The following is a 16,151-nucleotide window of genomic DNA, read 5'->3' as shown; positions in this document are numbered from 1 at the left end:
AAAATATTTTAAATAAAAAAGTTTCAGTTTGTAGTCAGAACTCTTAATAATTATTATACATAATTATTATTTTCAATCTGTCGACTCACCATGTGCAGCCATGTGCCCGTCTACAGTAAAGCCCGTCACAGACTTAGCTATAATATATTATATTAATATACCGTACTATAATAATTATTATACAGTGTGTAACAAAAATAAGTGATAATACTTTAGGGTGTGTACGTGTTCCTTGTAGAGAGTTCACTGTGAAAGTGGCAGCGCTGAAAGACCAAAATTTTTTTTCACTTATGTATGGGGAAATTCGTGACGCTCGGGCCCTTGCCCATACAAAAGTGAAAAAAAATGTTGGTCTTTCAGCGCTGCTACTTTCACAGTGAACTCTCTACAAGGAACACGTACACAACCTAAAGTATTATCACTCATTTTTGTTACACACTGTATATTATAGTAGCTACCAGAAAAATATAATATCTATTATAGCTGAGTGTGCGCTGACGCGAAAATTAGTATAGAAAATATATACCTAGTAATATGCCTAGCTATAAAAATATTAATATATTATATTACTTATAGCTAAGTCTGTGACGGGCTTAATTATTCCTTGATCTGGGGGTACGGTAGACGGTAGTGCTAACGCCATGACGAGCCAAGCGAAGCGCAAGGGCACTATACCTACCTTATCTCGAGATGTTTCGTCTTTTTTTTTAACCCTCGTAGAGTTGGTTTCCGATGTACCATCAAGGAAGTTGATTCCTATGCAATTGACAGACCAACGTTATTTGGTCAAATATGTCAATTCAATGATAACTGTGATCTGTCAGCTAGGTTTGACGTAACGCAACCAAACTACTTAGGTCCCCGATTTATACCTACAGGAATCAACTTCTCTGATAGTACCAGCTGATATTATTATGTCATATTTTCAGGATATGATGTCGATAATATACTAATAACATAATAATATGTGTAAAGTCCCAATTAAATAGCTCTAATACTTTAGGTTTTAAGCTGATATCTAAAATACACCGATTTCGTCACTGACACACTGATGAATGATGATCATCAAAATGTAAGCTGAAATTTGGTATGTAATCTAAGTTTAGTATGCGTATAGGTACCAACTAAAAAATTCATAAACTTAATATAATTTTCACCCCCCACTTTCACCAATTTTATGGTTTTAAAGCGTAATCTCTAATCAAAACTGTATTTTTATATTTTCCTTTACACACAACCTCCTACATAAATCCCCATAATGCTGAAAATTCCAAGAAATACCTTTATAAATAGCCAAAAACATATTTCTCTCATTTGCCAAGTTTCGCTTATGGTGAACATACTGGGATTTGATATTTGCCTACACAATTTAATGCCATAACCATAGAGCTCGACAAGGTTTTAAATGCTTGTGACAAAAAAAGGAACTAACGCTGTCATCATACTAAAACCGCACATTTTTTACAGTTCTCCTTTACCAGCAGCGCCCCCACCCACGTGCATTTATAACCTTATTGGGTCAGCTGTCATCTGTCAATTTCTCCGGTCAAAGTAAAGATTAAAGTTACAGTTAAATTTAAAGTTAAAGTAATGGTAAATTTAACTTTAAGTAACTTAGTAACTAGTAATTTTAAAGTACACATACCTATATAAGTATATAACTATTATAATAATATTATGTGTTCTTAAAAATTTAATAAAAATAAAAAATAAATTAAAAAATTAAGGGGGCTCTCATACAAAAAACACAATTTTTGGGCTAATTTTGCTCTAAAATGGTATGGCCCTATGGAGTCCAACTCGCACTTGGCCGATTTTTATATTGATCGGGTTAAAAATAATTTATATGGCAAAACAACACTTACCGGGTCAGCTAGTCTAATGGAACGCGTCCGAACTTTTTGCCCGACTACCAGGAGGGTTATTTTGGCTTTTGTTATGACCAGAGACATTTTTTTTTTTTTTTTTTTTGTTAATTCGTCCCGGTCGGGACAGGCAAAGGGAGCGTTGCCCATACAGCCATTTCTATGTTTTCTCTATTTAATGAATGATAGTGAAGGCCGAAGCCATTCTTTTATATTAACCATCTGAAATAGAGTTTTCATCAGGCCGAAGCCAATTCTTTGATATAAATAATATGAATAATAAGTTTTTCATCAGGCCGAAGCCATTTCTCATGTTTTGATAGTATTGTTTTTTTTTTTAATACTGTCCCTTCTTCAATTTGACATATTGTCGTCATTGGTCATTGTCTTCAATGTCTTGACGTGGTCTTGACTCTTGACAGATGCCTAAAAAGGCTAAAAAGTCTGCTAATATACAGTTCAAAGTTATGTACATTAAATAATATTTTATTACTAAAACTAAGAAAAACGAGATGAAAAGCAAATATAAAAGAGAATTATTTACAACCACAAAGTACTTATATTTAATTAGGAAATTTACAACACATAACCGTTACAGAGAACTATCTCTGTGTTACTATATACAATCTCAAGGTATATAGGTAATGACTGGTGAGTACCTATTTAATTATATATCACCAATGGTAGAAAGGACGTACTCATATATTGGCTTATAACAATCGGGTGTTTTCAGAAGCTGCTGAAGGGAGTGCGGGATGGCTTCAGCAGTTTTAAAGATATCCATCAAGTGATTAATAAAAATAAATCTTTGAAGAGTAAAACTGTTACAAGTAAAGAAAATGTGATCCAAGGTTTGTTCAGAATGATTACAGTAATTACAAACGGGTGAAGACAATATATTCAATCTATGAAGATGAGCATTAAATCGACAGTGACCAAGTCTAAGACGGCAAATAGTAGAATAAAATTTCCTGTCATGAAATGAAACACCTTTAGTAAACCATGGGACTGACAACTCCTGTTTAATTTTAGAATACCATTTTCCTTTGGTTTCCATGGTCTGTTTCCAAAAATTTGTAAATTCGATTTTAAAGGTTTCTTTTATTTTGACTAAAACGTCAGATTCTGGAAGACATATGTTTTTAGTACAATGCTCCTGAGAACAAATAGTTATAGCTCTTGCTAAAAAATCGGCTTGTTCATTTCCCTTAACACCAATATGTGACGGTGACCAGACTAAAACTATATTTTTTTTGTTTAATGTTGTTAATTTTGTATATTTTTCTCTAATATCATGGATAATATAGTTAGTTGTAGCACAAAATTTGGGGTTATTTAAGTTTTGAAGAACGCTAAGACTATCGGACACTATAATCCATTTATCATAAACTTGAGTTTCAATATACTCTAATGCAGACAGAACTGCTAAACACTCAGCAGTAAAAATACTTGTTAAATTTGGAAGCCTAATACCATATCCTTTCTTATCCTGTTTAATATATATGGCTGCTGATACCGCCTCAGAAGTCTTTGAACCATCAGTATAGACTTGTTGATAACCAACTAGGTTACTTAGTAAAAGGTAGACATCTTCTTTGCACTTCAAAGAATTATCAATTACAATTTTTAGTGGAAAATATTTAGAGCTAAATGTGCTCATATAGCAAGGCCATAAGTCACTTTCATATAAGTTATAGTCTTGCTTTATTTTTACAATTTCAGGTAGGTAATGTAATAAAATAGAGGAAGAAGAACCACTCTGCAATTTTACAAGAAGAGGATGATTTTTAATGGATGAAATTCTCAACAAAAACCTGTATATTAAATATTTAAAGCGAATTTTCAAAGGAGGGATGTTACATTCAACCTGCATTGATATTATGGGTGTGGAACACATCGCACCAAGCACAATCCGTAAGCACCTATTTTGAACTTTATCTAGTCTATCAACAAAATGTGGAATAGAAGCAAAGCATACATAACCATATTCAAAATGGCTTCTTACAATAGCCTTGTAAAGAATTAATAAAATTTTTGGATCAGCTCCCCAATATGTGCCTGCTAAAGACTTTAATATATTGCAAGCCTTTAAAGCCCTGTTTGCTAAGTAATCAATATATTTATTAAATTTGAAGGAGTTCTGAAAAATCACACCTAAGAATCTAACAGTTTTGTCAACTGCTAACTTACTATCTCCATATTGTATGACAATGTTTGTTGTTTTGATAGGTTTTTTTGAAAAAACTAAAACTTTGCTTTTTTCAGAGCTGATGTCCAAGCCCAGATCATCATAATAGGCCTTAAGGCCGAGGAGAGCAACTCTGAGATTTTCAATAGCTGCAGACAACTTGTCTGCAGTACAATATATAGTTAAGTCATCTACAAACTGTAGGTTAGTAATGTTTTGACCTAAGACAATATTTAACTTATGTATATACAAAATAAATAGTAAAGGACTGAGAATTCCACCTTGACTTATTTTTTTGAAAAAACTAAAACTTTGCTTTTTTCAGAGCTGATGTCCAAGCCCAGATCATCATAATAGGCCTTAAGGCCGAGGAGAGCAACTCTGAGATTTTCAATAGCTGCAGACAACTTGTCTGCAGTACAATATATAGTTAAGTCATCTACAAACTGTAGGTTAGTAATGTTTTGACCTAAGACAATATTTAACTTATGTATATACAAAATAAATAGTAAAGGACTGAGAATTCCACCTTGACTTATTCCTTTGTAGGAATACCTTGGACCAATCAGTTTATTTTCAAATTTCACATATAATTTACGACCACTAAGAAAATGATACACCCAATTTACCAATTTTTCAGGTAATTGTAAAGAAGTTAAAATAGTTGAAAGTTTTTCCAAATTGACATTATTATATGCGCCAACAACATCAAAGAAAATACCAACCAATATTGAATTACAAGACAGAGCATTGTGAATGTCCAAACAAAAATGACTCAAGCTCTCTCTAGCCGAACGGCCACGCCGAAAACCGAACTGATTACTAGGTAAAATATGATTTCTTTCTATAAAAAATTCCAATCGCTGTTTAATAAGCTGTTCAAATATTTTGCCAACACAAGAACTTAAAGTTATAGGTCTATATGAATCTGCAACATTTATATCCTTTCCGGGTTTTAATATTGGAACGAGACAATCTGTTTTCCACTGTTCAGGAATCATGGAATGGCACCACAATGAATTTAATAGATTAAGGAACAACTTCATATTTTTGGTGTCTAACAATTTAAACATTTTGTAAGATAAACAATCTAGACCACAAGCAGAATCTTTACGAGATTTTATGGCTGCTTTCAGCTCTTCAAATGTAAAACTATCTACTAAAAAAGAATTTGGAGATGTTGTCACATTGGAATTACTGTTCTTATAATTATTTGGTACTGTATCTGGAGTATATTTATTTAAAAACTGTAATATCCATTCACTATCAATGAAACTACTTCTAGGTGTATAACTTCGGTTGAATTTTTTAATTTTCATCCAAATTTGGCTCATAGGAGTTAATCTACTAACAGATTTACAAAAGTTTTCCCAAGAAAGTTTTCGCTCTTGTTTCAATACGCATTTTTTATGCGCCTGAAGACGCTTAAATTCGACAAAAGTTTCAATACAAGAATTCGCTTTAAACCGCGCATAGGCTTGACGACAATCATGTACAGCCTTGGAACATTTTTCATTCCACCATACTAATGGAATTTTAACTTTTTTTTTAACGTCACTACAGGCAGAACTTTGAGAAACAGAATTAGCAGTTGGGGTGCAGAACTTAGGCTTATTCAAACCGTTGATAAATGTGCCACATTTATCAACAGTTTGAATTATAAGCGCACAGAATCTATTATAACTGCCGATTAAATCGCATGTTTCAATTTGAAATTTTTTTAATTTCTGATTAACAGTTTTTTCATACAAATCCCAATTTACTGTTTTCAGATTCGTGTGAAGAGGAAAACTTTCAAATGTCTGTGACAAGTTACTATGGGGAGAGAATGATGGAGAAAGATTCAATGTTGTCAGAGTTGGTAAATGATAACTACCTAACGAGTCTGAAGAAACTTGCCATTCACAAAATAATGCTAACGACGCCGAAACAAAAGTCAAATCTAGTGCATTTGGCTTCCATCTATGCGACCCTACAGTGGTTGGACGTCCATCATTCAAGAGAACCAAATCATTCTCATCAGCGACATCAACAATATCTCTCCCTCGCGCGTCAACTTTGTCGCAACCCCATAAAGTATGATGCGCGTTAAAGTCTCCAGCCAAAATTATCGGTTTCGGAATAGTCTGTATTAAATCATTAAATTTTTTCTTATTAAATTCAGGAGTACAGCTTCCTGGGCTGTAAAAACTTACAATCGAAATTTGTTTCTGAAAAATTTGAATCTGAACAACAATATTTTGTAAAGAATCATCATAAAATGTATTAATTTTGTTATAGACTATAGTGTTATGAATTAATATGGCTACTCCATTGTGATTATTACCACAGTCATTTCTCACAATAGAGTATCCTTTCATGTTAAATGTGATATGTGGTTTGAGCCACGTTTCACTAATTATACAAATGTGGATGGAATTATCTAATAGAAATTTTTGTAGTTCATATTTATTACTTGGCAAGCTTTGACTGTTCCATTGCATTATATTTACTTGGGCAGAGAATGTGAAAGATTGTTATTTTTTTCTTTTATAGTTTCTTTTATTGTTTCTGAAAGAAGCTGTGAGTTTATGCTTGCATTTTGAGTCTTGTTCAGAGTAATAGCTTTAATTAAACATTCTGTGAGTAACGTAAGTGCGTTTTTATTTGAGAGAAGTACATTTAATAAGTCTTTACTATTTGTGTTTTCATTCAATGAAGGGAAATTTTGTAATTTATTATTAAAAAGGTCTGCATATGATGTAGTTGCATACTTTTTTTTATTTTCTTCTATTTTCATTTTTTTAACTCTACATTCTCCAGATATAGATAAATGGCTACCTTTGCAATGTACGCAAACAGCTTTATCTGGGCTTTGAGTACAGTTTTTATAATTGTGAGCCTCGGCACATATCGAGCAACGCTCTGCATTCTTACAAAACTTTGCTAAATGTCCGTATCTTAAACATTTATAACACTGTTTCACTGGTGGAATATATGTCGTAACAGGAAATCGCCACATATTTATTAAAACATATTCAGGTAATGATGTAGAGCACGAAAATGTAATTGCCACTGATTGCGTTGGTTGCAGTTCAAAGCTGTTGTTAACCTTAGCTTTTCTCATTATTCTACGTACACATATTACCCTTTTTGTACTACTCGAAATTGCTTTATAAATTTTTTGATTGGACATTTCGGTCGGTACGGAGCTGATGACACCAGTCAACTCCGTGCTACCAGCTGGAATGCTTGCTTTTAAATTTTGGTCTCGTAAAAAAGTAGTATTTTCAAGAAATGCGTTAGCTAAGTTCGGCCGATTAAAATAGACTCCAACTTTGAATTTATTAATTTTTCTCAAGAAAGATATTCCCTTAATCGATTGTTGGAAAATACGACTTAAACCCATGAGGTCGCGAGTACCTATAGGAGTTTCACCTGTGCTTTCCACGAAGACTACAAATTCAAATCCAGCTGCGCTGTCCTCTGGATAGCGACGGCTGTAATCATTTACTCTATAAGGAGCATATTTGCTAAATTCCTCTGTGGGCTCAGACTGTTCAGAGCTACTCGACTCAGCCTGATCATCCACCGGACTAGATGATATTGGTCTCTTCTTCTTCCGTTTGGACGGCCGCTGAGACATCGCGGCGCGCCTGGTCCCGTGAAGGGACTTTTATATAATTAAAAAACTTACCAACAATACGAAGAAATAATTATATACAATTAAAAAATATATACAATACGACAAATATCCTACAATTATGCAACTTTTTACAATAAAAATCAAATTAAATTTTCAGTGCTGAAAAATTTTCTACTTTTCCCGCCACTCCCGAAAATCGAATCTCTGACCAGAGACATGATACTTATAACTATCATGTCTCTGGTTATGGCGCTTCAAAATCAAAATATAAAAAAAAAATACAAGAAGATGAAGAAGTTATGAACAGAGTTTGGTTATGTTTACGTTTTTCCTGTCTGCGATTAAAATAATATTTAAGTATTAAATCATCAAAATAACTATAGGATTTCGTAAATGAAATTGTAATATTAATTCCAGTCTTCTAATAAATTACATACTTACGTGTAATGTAAAGCTACTATTTTAAACATTGCAATAAAGCAAAAAGTTTTGAAGAGATAATTCTGTGCATGTAAATAATATAAACAATGTGGAAGAAGATCAAAAACAAACCATATTACATGCACGTAACGATTGATACCAAATACGAAGTGTTTGTTACTGACTTTGTAAAAATATGGTCATGTTGCTTTCCCAAAGAAAATTACGTGCAATATCTCATGGTATGTATTAGTTTCTTAGCAATGAAAAGATTACCCCACTCAGAGGTATTTTATCTTGAAGTTTTTGCCCATAAAAGTCTTCAGAGGAAAATAACTTTCAATGGACTCCAATAATATCTAATTTAGGTTTTTGTATCCATGGTATATGACACAGTACTCCCCAAGTGAATTAAACGTTATCAAACACTATAGTACCTAGAACAGGTTACATTGTGGTTACATTCTCATGAATTATACATATAGTAAACCCGATGCAGTTGACAGGCCTATGTTGTTTGGTTGACTTATGTCAATTCAATGTTAGCTGTGATCGATCCATAAAGTTAATATACGTTGCAGAATAGAGCAACAATCTCGAGCTGTCAAATGTAACCGAAATTGGTTTCATCTGTGTGTAAAAATATGTGTACGTATACACTTACTGTTACACAAGCATGACTGAACATGATTTATATGAGATTAAATTGTCAACGTGCGGCATGTGCCGACTGGACGTCAAAAAAAGAGTGCTGCTGTCATGTATCACATGTCTTTCTACCAGGCAGTGTTACTGATAGTGACATCTCTCTTGCTCAGGCCTTTGTTTCTCTATTCCGCTAGGTATATTAACTTTACGGATTGATCAGATGAGTTTCACTTATCGCGACCAAATTACTTAGAAGAAGAAATTACTTAGGTTAGGCCCACCATTAAATCAACTTCTCTGATAGTACAAAATAATGAAATAGTGAACATTTTCTGGAGACACACTACTGTCCCGGACTCCCGGGTGCTAACTACAAACTTGATAACACTTAAAAGTTTTTGGACATAAAAGGTAATTTATTATTTTGTTACAATTACAGGAATGTGAATATAACTATGGTCTAGAAATTGACAATGAAGAACTACTGGATAAGGGCACCAAGATATTACTAAACCCAGAGCAACTATGCTGTGCATCTTTTTATGAACGAGATCAGCAACCATATGGAGATTTTTTAATTATTTGTTTAACAATGGATTTTGGATTTGAATTAAGTATTGAACTTAATCTTGAACTAGGATCTCCGGAATTGGTATGTATTCTAAGTCCTTTACATAAAGCGAGCTGTAGTCAAATAATTTAATAAGTGCTGGTAACACCAGCACTTATTGAACTTTTAAGTCTAGGAGCTATGTGAAAAGTACTTTTTTTATGAAATAAGGGCGCAAATGAGCAAACAGGTCACCTGATGGAAAGCAACTTCCGTCGCCCATGGACACTTGCAGCATCAGAAGAGCTGCAGTTGCATTGCTGGCCTTTTAAGAGGGAATAGGGGAGGGTAGGGAATAGGGATGGGAAGGGACGGGAGTAGGGGAGGGTAGGGAAGGGAATAGGGTAGGGGATTGGGACTCCGGTAAACTCACTCGGCGAAACACAGCGCAAGCCAGCGCTTGCATGAAACAGTTTTCATGCCTGTTTTCTGTGAGAACGTAGTATTTATCCGGTCGAAAAGGCCCATTCGTGCCGAAGCATGGCTCTCCCACGTCTAATATTTGCACTGTATTGTAAACTTAAGAAAAAAAAATTAAGTTTAAAAAAACAGACTGTTTAGATTCATTGGGAAACCTGTTGGCAAGTATTAAAATGATAATCTACGAGTATAATAATTTTATTATGTAAGTACTTCATACTCAGTTCACATTGAGTATGCAAAATATGATATCACCTTTATCCTAATTTTAGGATTTACTAAATGATATTAAAATCAATATAAAGTTTTTTTTTTTTCAGTATTTTCTAAAAGTAAGTCAGCCTTTACTAAAAATTGTTAGAGATTTGAAAGAAAGTGAAAATGAGCTGCGAAAACTGGTAGCAATAAAAGATGAAGAAATAATAGAATATAAAACACAAGGAGGAAAAATAAAGTACAGTAAGATATTATATTTTATTATTCTTTTATTTTATAATTATAGACACAATAATAATATGTGGATTATGGATAACTAACATTTTATTACTGTATAAGGGCAGCTAGTAATTTCTTCCCATATATTTGAACAAACCTTGGAACTTACTTACTTCATCATCTGACTAGCTTTATAAGTATGACATAAAATCCACCTATTTTGATTGCTAATAATTTTCCTGGTCCTCCATTTATGCAAAAAATTGTCCAAGTGCGAGTCAGACTCGCGCACGAAGGGTTCCTTACCATTATAGAGCAAAATTTGGCCAAAAATTGTGTTATTGTATGGGAGCCCCCCTTAATTTTTTATTTTATTTATTAAATATTAAAGTACACATATAACTAAGGACTTTGAGAAAAAATCAAGTACCTACCTGATGCTATTCTTGATATAGAGCAAAAAAGGCCAAACATCACGTTTAATGTATGGGAGCTCCCCTTAATCATTAAATTTATTTTGTTTTTAGTATTTGTTGTTATAGCGGCAACAGATATACATAATCTGTGAAAATTTCAACTCTCTAGCTATTACCGTTCTTGAGTTACAGCCTGGAGACAGACAGACAACATAGTCTCAGTAATAGGGTCCCGTTTTTACCCTTTGGGCACAGACTATGGAACCCTAAAAACGTACATTTTCAAAAATTTTGTTACCCACTTCATCCACCGAAGTCTTCAATTCATATTATTATATTTCTTTGTGTTTGGTTCCTAAGTACTATATGTAAATAAGTAGTAAAAATAATCTTACAGCCTGAAGGCCACTCACTCAACTCCATTTATAGTATTAAAAAGAGTTTGGATCATAACACAAATGCAACACAACTGAATAAAAAAAAATGATTTTGTATTTTAATGATAAACTACTCAAAGATTCCCATTTTTAACACAAATTCAAATTCAAATTCTTTATAAAGCATACAATAATATACAATAGTATAAAAACTTTTATTAGCTTTGGCTGTATGTATGTAGTGGAATATATGAGCACGATTTTTACCTATTTAGAGCCAATGACAATGCAATAATGTATTAAAATAAAAAAGCGTGTTTTTTTTTTTAATTAAAAACTTTTATTTAACTTGCTCTGTATGTATGTAAGTATGTATGTTCGGGTGAAATCTTGGAACTCAATTTTGAAGCAGATATGTTTAACCGATTGAGCTGAAATTTTGCATACACGTTTAGTTTATACACGATATGGTATACCACATACCATATCGTGTATTGTCATCAATTTGCATGATAATAAAAGCCTGTCGCGCGATTTGTAAATAAACTATATATGTAGTAGTAAATTGATATTATATAAATGTATCAAGTACTGATAGATTGTTAGGTCTCGCGAGTCGCGACAAGCTTTTATTATCTTGCAAATTGTATATGGGCAAATCAGATTTTTTATAAGCTAGGTGTTTATAAAGAATAAAAAATGAATAATTTTTAGTTGTAAATTATTGTATTGCAAACAAATGGCAAAAATTAGTTTTATTATTTTTAATTTTTATAGATGAAAGTACTAGATAATGTACCTACTTAGTAGGGACGTCAACATGATCCAGGCGGGGAGGGGCGCTGCCCCCCCCCCTGCCCGCCCCCCCTCCCCCTCGGTACGCCCATGAGCCCTGATAATGTTAGGGAGAGGAAATAATAAAAAAATAAAATAAAAAAAAACACTTTAATTACCTACTTAATTTATTATTACAGCTGCATTGCGACCATACAATGATTCGGAGCATATGAGCAAACACCAATGCTATAACAAATTCTTTGAATCAATCAGTGATCCTCAAAATGTGTTGAGCAAAACAATTGACAAGTGTCCCCGACGGCCTGGAAGGTATGTTTAGGTCCAATTTCATCAATGTCTGGTAAAATTAATGCTCGAATTAGTATCACGTTACCTCTCTCGTTTTTCATACTAATGAAAAAGAAGGCATGACATTTTAAAAAGCCCTTAACCTGAGCCCTTAACCCATCAATCTCCAAGGGGCATCCGACTGTCGCATAACACTTGAAAATCTATTGTGTCTGCGATTCCCACGATTGAGGTATTACCATTAACACATTGGTGAAATTGGGTCGCTCTTATATTTACAATAATTAACTATGGTATGGGTTGCATACTGCATGCTTAGTAACATAAGCATGGCATGGAATCCTCATATAAACCGTGCCCTGGCATACTCCTGGTTACGTTATTTAAGTACTTTAAGGGTGGGTTGCACCAACTTACTTTAACTATAACTTTAACTTTAACCATAACCAAATGTCAAATGAACTGTCAAATTCCTAGTAAAAGTCCATAATCAACGCCATATTTGACGATAACCGTAACCTTAACTATAACTACACCTCTGGTGCAACCCATCCTTAGTTTATTGATAACAACGGGAGAAGTGGACTGTAATATGAAGATGAAGAATGGTACTATTGCTACTAAATGATACACTCGATGAACTGCAACGACAACTGTATTCTCCAGAGTGTTAGTGAATTGTGATACAAAAATATAAATAAGCAAAAATCTGATATGGAAAACTAAAGATTTCGAAATAGTAAAAAAATATAAAACATCTATCCAGCCAATTTATCCCAGCCAGTTGCCAACATTTATGTTTACTAATTAATTCATCCAAAATAACAACGCATTATGTCAAAATGTAGTATGTTGGCTTGTTTGTTTGCAGAGAAGAAGAGGAACCTGCGGAGAATGTGTCAATAAAAGTAGAACCATCTTCTGCAGCCAGTTCTAGTCAAGCAAGCAATTTAACCACGAAAGAAGAACCTACAGATAATACGACTATAAAACAAGAACCATCCTCAGTAGGTTCAAGTCAAGCAATCAATGTAACCACTAAAGAAGAACTTCTTTTATGGTCGCATAATATGACCATAAAAGAAGAACCTTCTTCAGAAATAGCTCCAATTCAAGCAAATTCAGTCACCAATGAGGAACATATAGATAGTATACTGGTTAAAGTCGAACAGCCTTCAGCAAATATTGATTCTAGGCAAGAAAATAATATTGTGACTACAGAAGTTGAGGTCAAGAAAGAATATAAACCATTTATGCCGAAGAAGAAAAGACTCAATTTATAGCTATGGACTAGTTTTTCGATTCGTCACCGTGAATAATTTCTGGAATATAAACTTTGATGTGAATTTAAAATTTTAGCTTTTTAAATTCTATGGGGTTTATTTAACAGGTAATATTTCAAACATCCTAGCTGTATGATGGACACTAGTCATCCACCCATTTCGAAGATTTCTAACAATTATCGATATATGAGAAATAAAAGAAACTTCTATTTTGATTGGTCTTGTATTATGAATTTATGATATTATGTCAATCAGATTTTTCTCACACGTATGGAATTGAATATAATTGAAGTCATGTGATATAATATGAAGAAGAGAATAAAAATAATCCATTGTTTAGTTGAATTTTTCTTAAAGAGAAAATATAAAGAAGGTAAAAAGATTTAAATATTTAAATTTATTTATTAATCTATACTTACTTATAATAAAATCGTAGAGGTAAAATTTTTGTACATTGAAAATAAACTTAAAAAAACCAGTCAGGGGCATGTTAGAAGAGTAGTAGAACACATTTTAACTGTTTTTGAAATTTTTGTTTCTCTGTTTGTCTGTTTGTACAGGCAAATCTCTTAATCCGCTGGACCGATTTCAATGAAATTTGGCATGATGATACCTTACATCCCTGGTCAACATCTTAGATACTTTTTTTTAACCAACTTTCAAAAAAGGAGGAGTTAATGTTTACTTTGCTGTTTGTGGTCAGATTTTCAAAATTCTTTTTTTATTGTATAGATTGCCCTAATTTGATACCATTTTTACAATAAAATCGGCCAAGTGCGAGTCGGACTTGCGCACGAAGGGTTCCAAGGTAGAAGGGTTCCTTTGTTGCCCGCTACTTCGTCCGCGTGAATGTATGTTATTAAAATCGGGATTTAGAAAATTGAACACCCATCTAGGACTATTTTATTTGGATCTATATTACACACGTTAATTTACATCAAAAACCCAGGAAACTTGAACCTCAGATACCTATCGTTTTGAAAAATCCTTTCTTCGAAGACCGCTTGGCGTGGATAGGGGATGGGGGCCACAGGACAAGGGAAAGGAACATGTGACGGAGATAGAGGATAGACTTCAGAAGATGTGGGATGAGGCTCAATCCAATGCAAAAACGTTTTAAAATTCTCACTAACTTTATTTTTCTATAACAATCGAACAAAACATCCCATTCATCTTGCTTTTACCACTGACAACTCTACTCACATCTGACAAGTGTCACCTCTGCCAAGTCATCCCCTATCCGGGGCCCGGGCTGCGATACAATAGAATACAAATTAAAAAGTTTATACTAAATTAATAATTATCCCACACGGTCATCCTGCTATTCATCTGCCTCAGATGAATCATCTTCCTGTGCGACCCAGGGCTTCATGAAATCAGCTAAAGAAGTTGTATTAAACGGACCTTCGCCATTGCCAACCCTTCCAAGTCCCAAAGATGTGGGATGAGGCTCAATCCAATGCAAAAACGTTTTAAAATTTTCACTAACTTTATTTTTCTATAACAATCGAACAAAACATCCCATTCATCTTGGTTTGCCGTGGAGCTTTTTACGAAGTTGCAGTATTTGTCTATACAGTCATTTGGTAGATAAAGACAGTAACCCGTTCAAGCTTATGTGTGTATAAAAGATGTATCAGGCTTATTATAGTACTCATCAACATTTTGTTATTATGTATTTGTTGTTATTTACAATTATAAAGCTGGACATAAACGTCTATTTCCAATGGCTGTAGACTGTACACCACATAATCAAGATAAAACTGGTTTCTATATAATACGAGCTTTTGCCCGCGGCTTCGCTCGCGTTAAGAAGTATTATTATTTACAAACTTTCATCCCCTATTTGAACCCCTTGGGGTTGGAATTTATCAAAATCCTTTCTTAGCGGAGGCCTACGTCATAACATCTACCTGCATGCCAAATTTCAGCCCGATCCGTCCAGTGGTTTGGGCTGTGCGTTGATAGATCACTATGTCAATCAGTCAGTCACCTTTGAGTTTTATATATATACATATAGATTAACAGTGTTGCAACCATTTACGGAATACCTTTCACCTTTGGACTGTAAACATTTGATTTCATAGTAGGCTCATGTACTATCAGAGTTGATTTGTAGGGATGAATCAATGACGTAGGTCCGTTAACTGCCTATGAAATTTCTTCGATAACGCGACCGAATTACGCAGGTCTGCCATGTGCGGCCTATGAATCAATTTCTCTGATAGAACTAAGGGCCAGGCCACAACACTGTTGCGGCGTCGCATCGTAAAAATCTACGACGCCGTAGAACGCATAGTGAAAATTTCCGATGCGACAGTGAGCGCAAAATTTCATTGGAAATCCAATTCGTTGTAGACTCCCCGTATGCTGTTAGCTGTATAGTGTATACCATACGAGTTAACGACTAATAAAAATGCGCCCATACGGACGGAACGCGACGGAATAGTGTGTCATCGGTAATTTTAAATACATTTCGGGCGTAATCAGCCTATTCGGCACTTATCAGGAAGTGGTGAAACAGGCCCTTAGACTTGAGCCTTACAGTAGACATGATGACAGGTGGTATTAAAAATATATTATTACGATTGTAATATTATATTTTTAAATATTATGCTTTTTAAATAAAAATTGGAATACATTGTATTAAAACTTTATTTGACTTATAGTTTCAACTATCGACAGTTGTTACAGCAAATGGTTACGATAAGTGTTAATAAATTGTGTTACTTTATATTTCTATGTGTCTACATGATTTTAAATGAAATTTAAATTTTT

General features: G+C 33.8%; 1 protein-coding gene and 1 long non-coding RNA gene across 3 annotated transcripts; both read left to right on the top strand.

Moving 5' to 3' along the window:
• Positions 1-2,440: 2,440 nt before the first annotated feature.
• LOC121727261 lies at positions 2,441-2,880 on the top strand. The gene is made up of 2 exons (XR_006035644.1): positions 2,441-2,516; positions 2,599-2,880. It is a non-coding gene; the product is annotated as an uncharacterized LOC121727261 (long non-coding RNA).
• Positions 2,881-8,002: 5,122 nt separating this feature from the next.
• LOC121726917 lies at positions 8,003-13,707 on the top strand. Of its 2 annotated transcripts, XM_042114564.1 has the most exons (6): positions 8,003-8,340; positions 9,186-9,398; positions 10,097-10,235; positions 11,979-12,111; positions 12,962-13,072; positions 13,163-13,707. In XM_042114564.1, the coding sequence occupies exons 1-6, from the start codon at positions 8,206-8,208 to the stop codon at positions 13,371-13,373; spliced, it is 942 nt and encodes a 313-aa protein (XP_041970498.1). In that variant the 5' UTR covers positions 8,003-8,205; the 3' UTR covers positions 13,374-13,707. The 2 variants fall into 2 exon arrangements, with proteins under 2 accessions (XP_041970498.1, XP_041970497.1); XM_042114563.1 differs by having other exon boundaries at positions 12,962-13,707.
• The last annotated feature ends 2,444 nt before the right edge of the window (positions 13,708-16,151 follow it).

This window comes from Aricia agestis, chromosome 5 (genome assembly GCF_905147365.1).
Source record: "Aricia agestis chromosome 5, ilAriAges1.1, whole genome shotgun sequence".
Classification (NCBI taxonomy): domain Eukaryota; kingdom Metazoa; phylum Arthropoda; class Insecta; order Lepidoptera; family Lycaenidae; genus Aricia; species Aricia agestis.
The sequence above is the reverse complement of the archived record's forward strand: the minus strand, read 5'-3'. Positions and strand labels throughout refer to the sequence as shown.

What these genes read in the sequence shown, in the direction of transcription:
- LOC121726917 (XM_042114563.1), top strand. Translation starts at nt 8,206, where the DNA reads ATGTGGAAGAAGATCAAAAACAAACCATATTACATGCACGTAACGATT. An exon ending in AGGAGGAAAAATAAAGTACA is followed by an intron (nt 10,236 to 11,978) that starts GTAAGATATTAT and finishes TTATTATTACAG; the next exon opens with CTGCATTGCGACCATACAAT. An exon ending in TGTCCCCGACGGCCTGGAAG is followed by an intron (nt 12,112 to 12,961) that starts GTATGTTTAGGT and finishes GTTTGTTTGCAG; the next exon opens with AGAAGAAGAGGAACCTGCGG.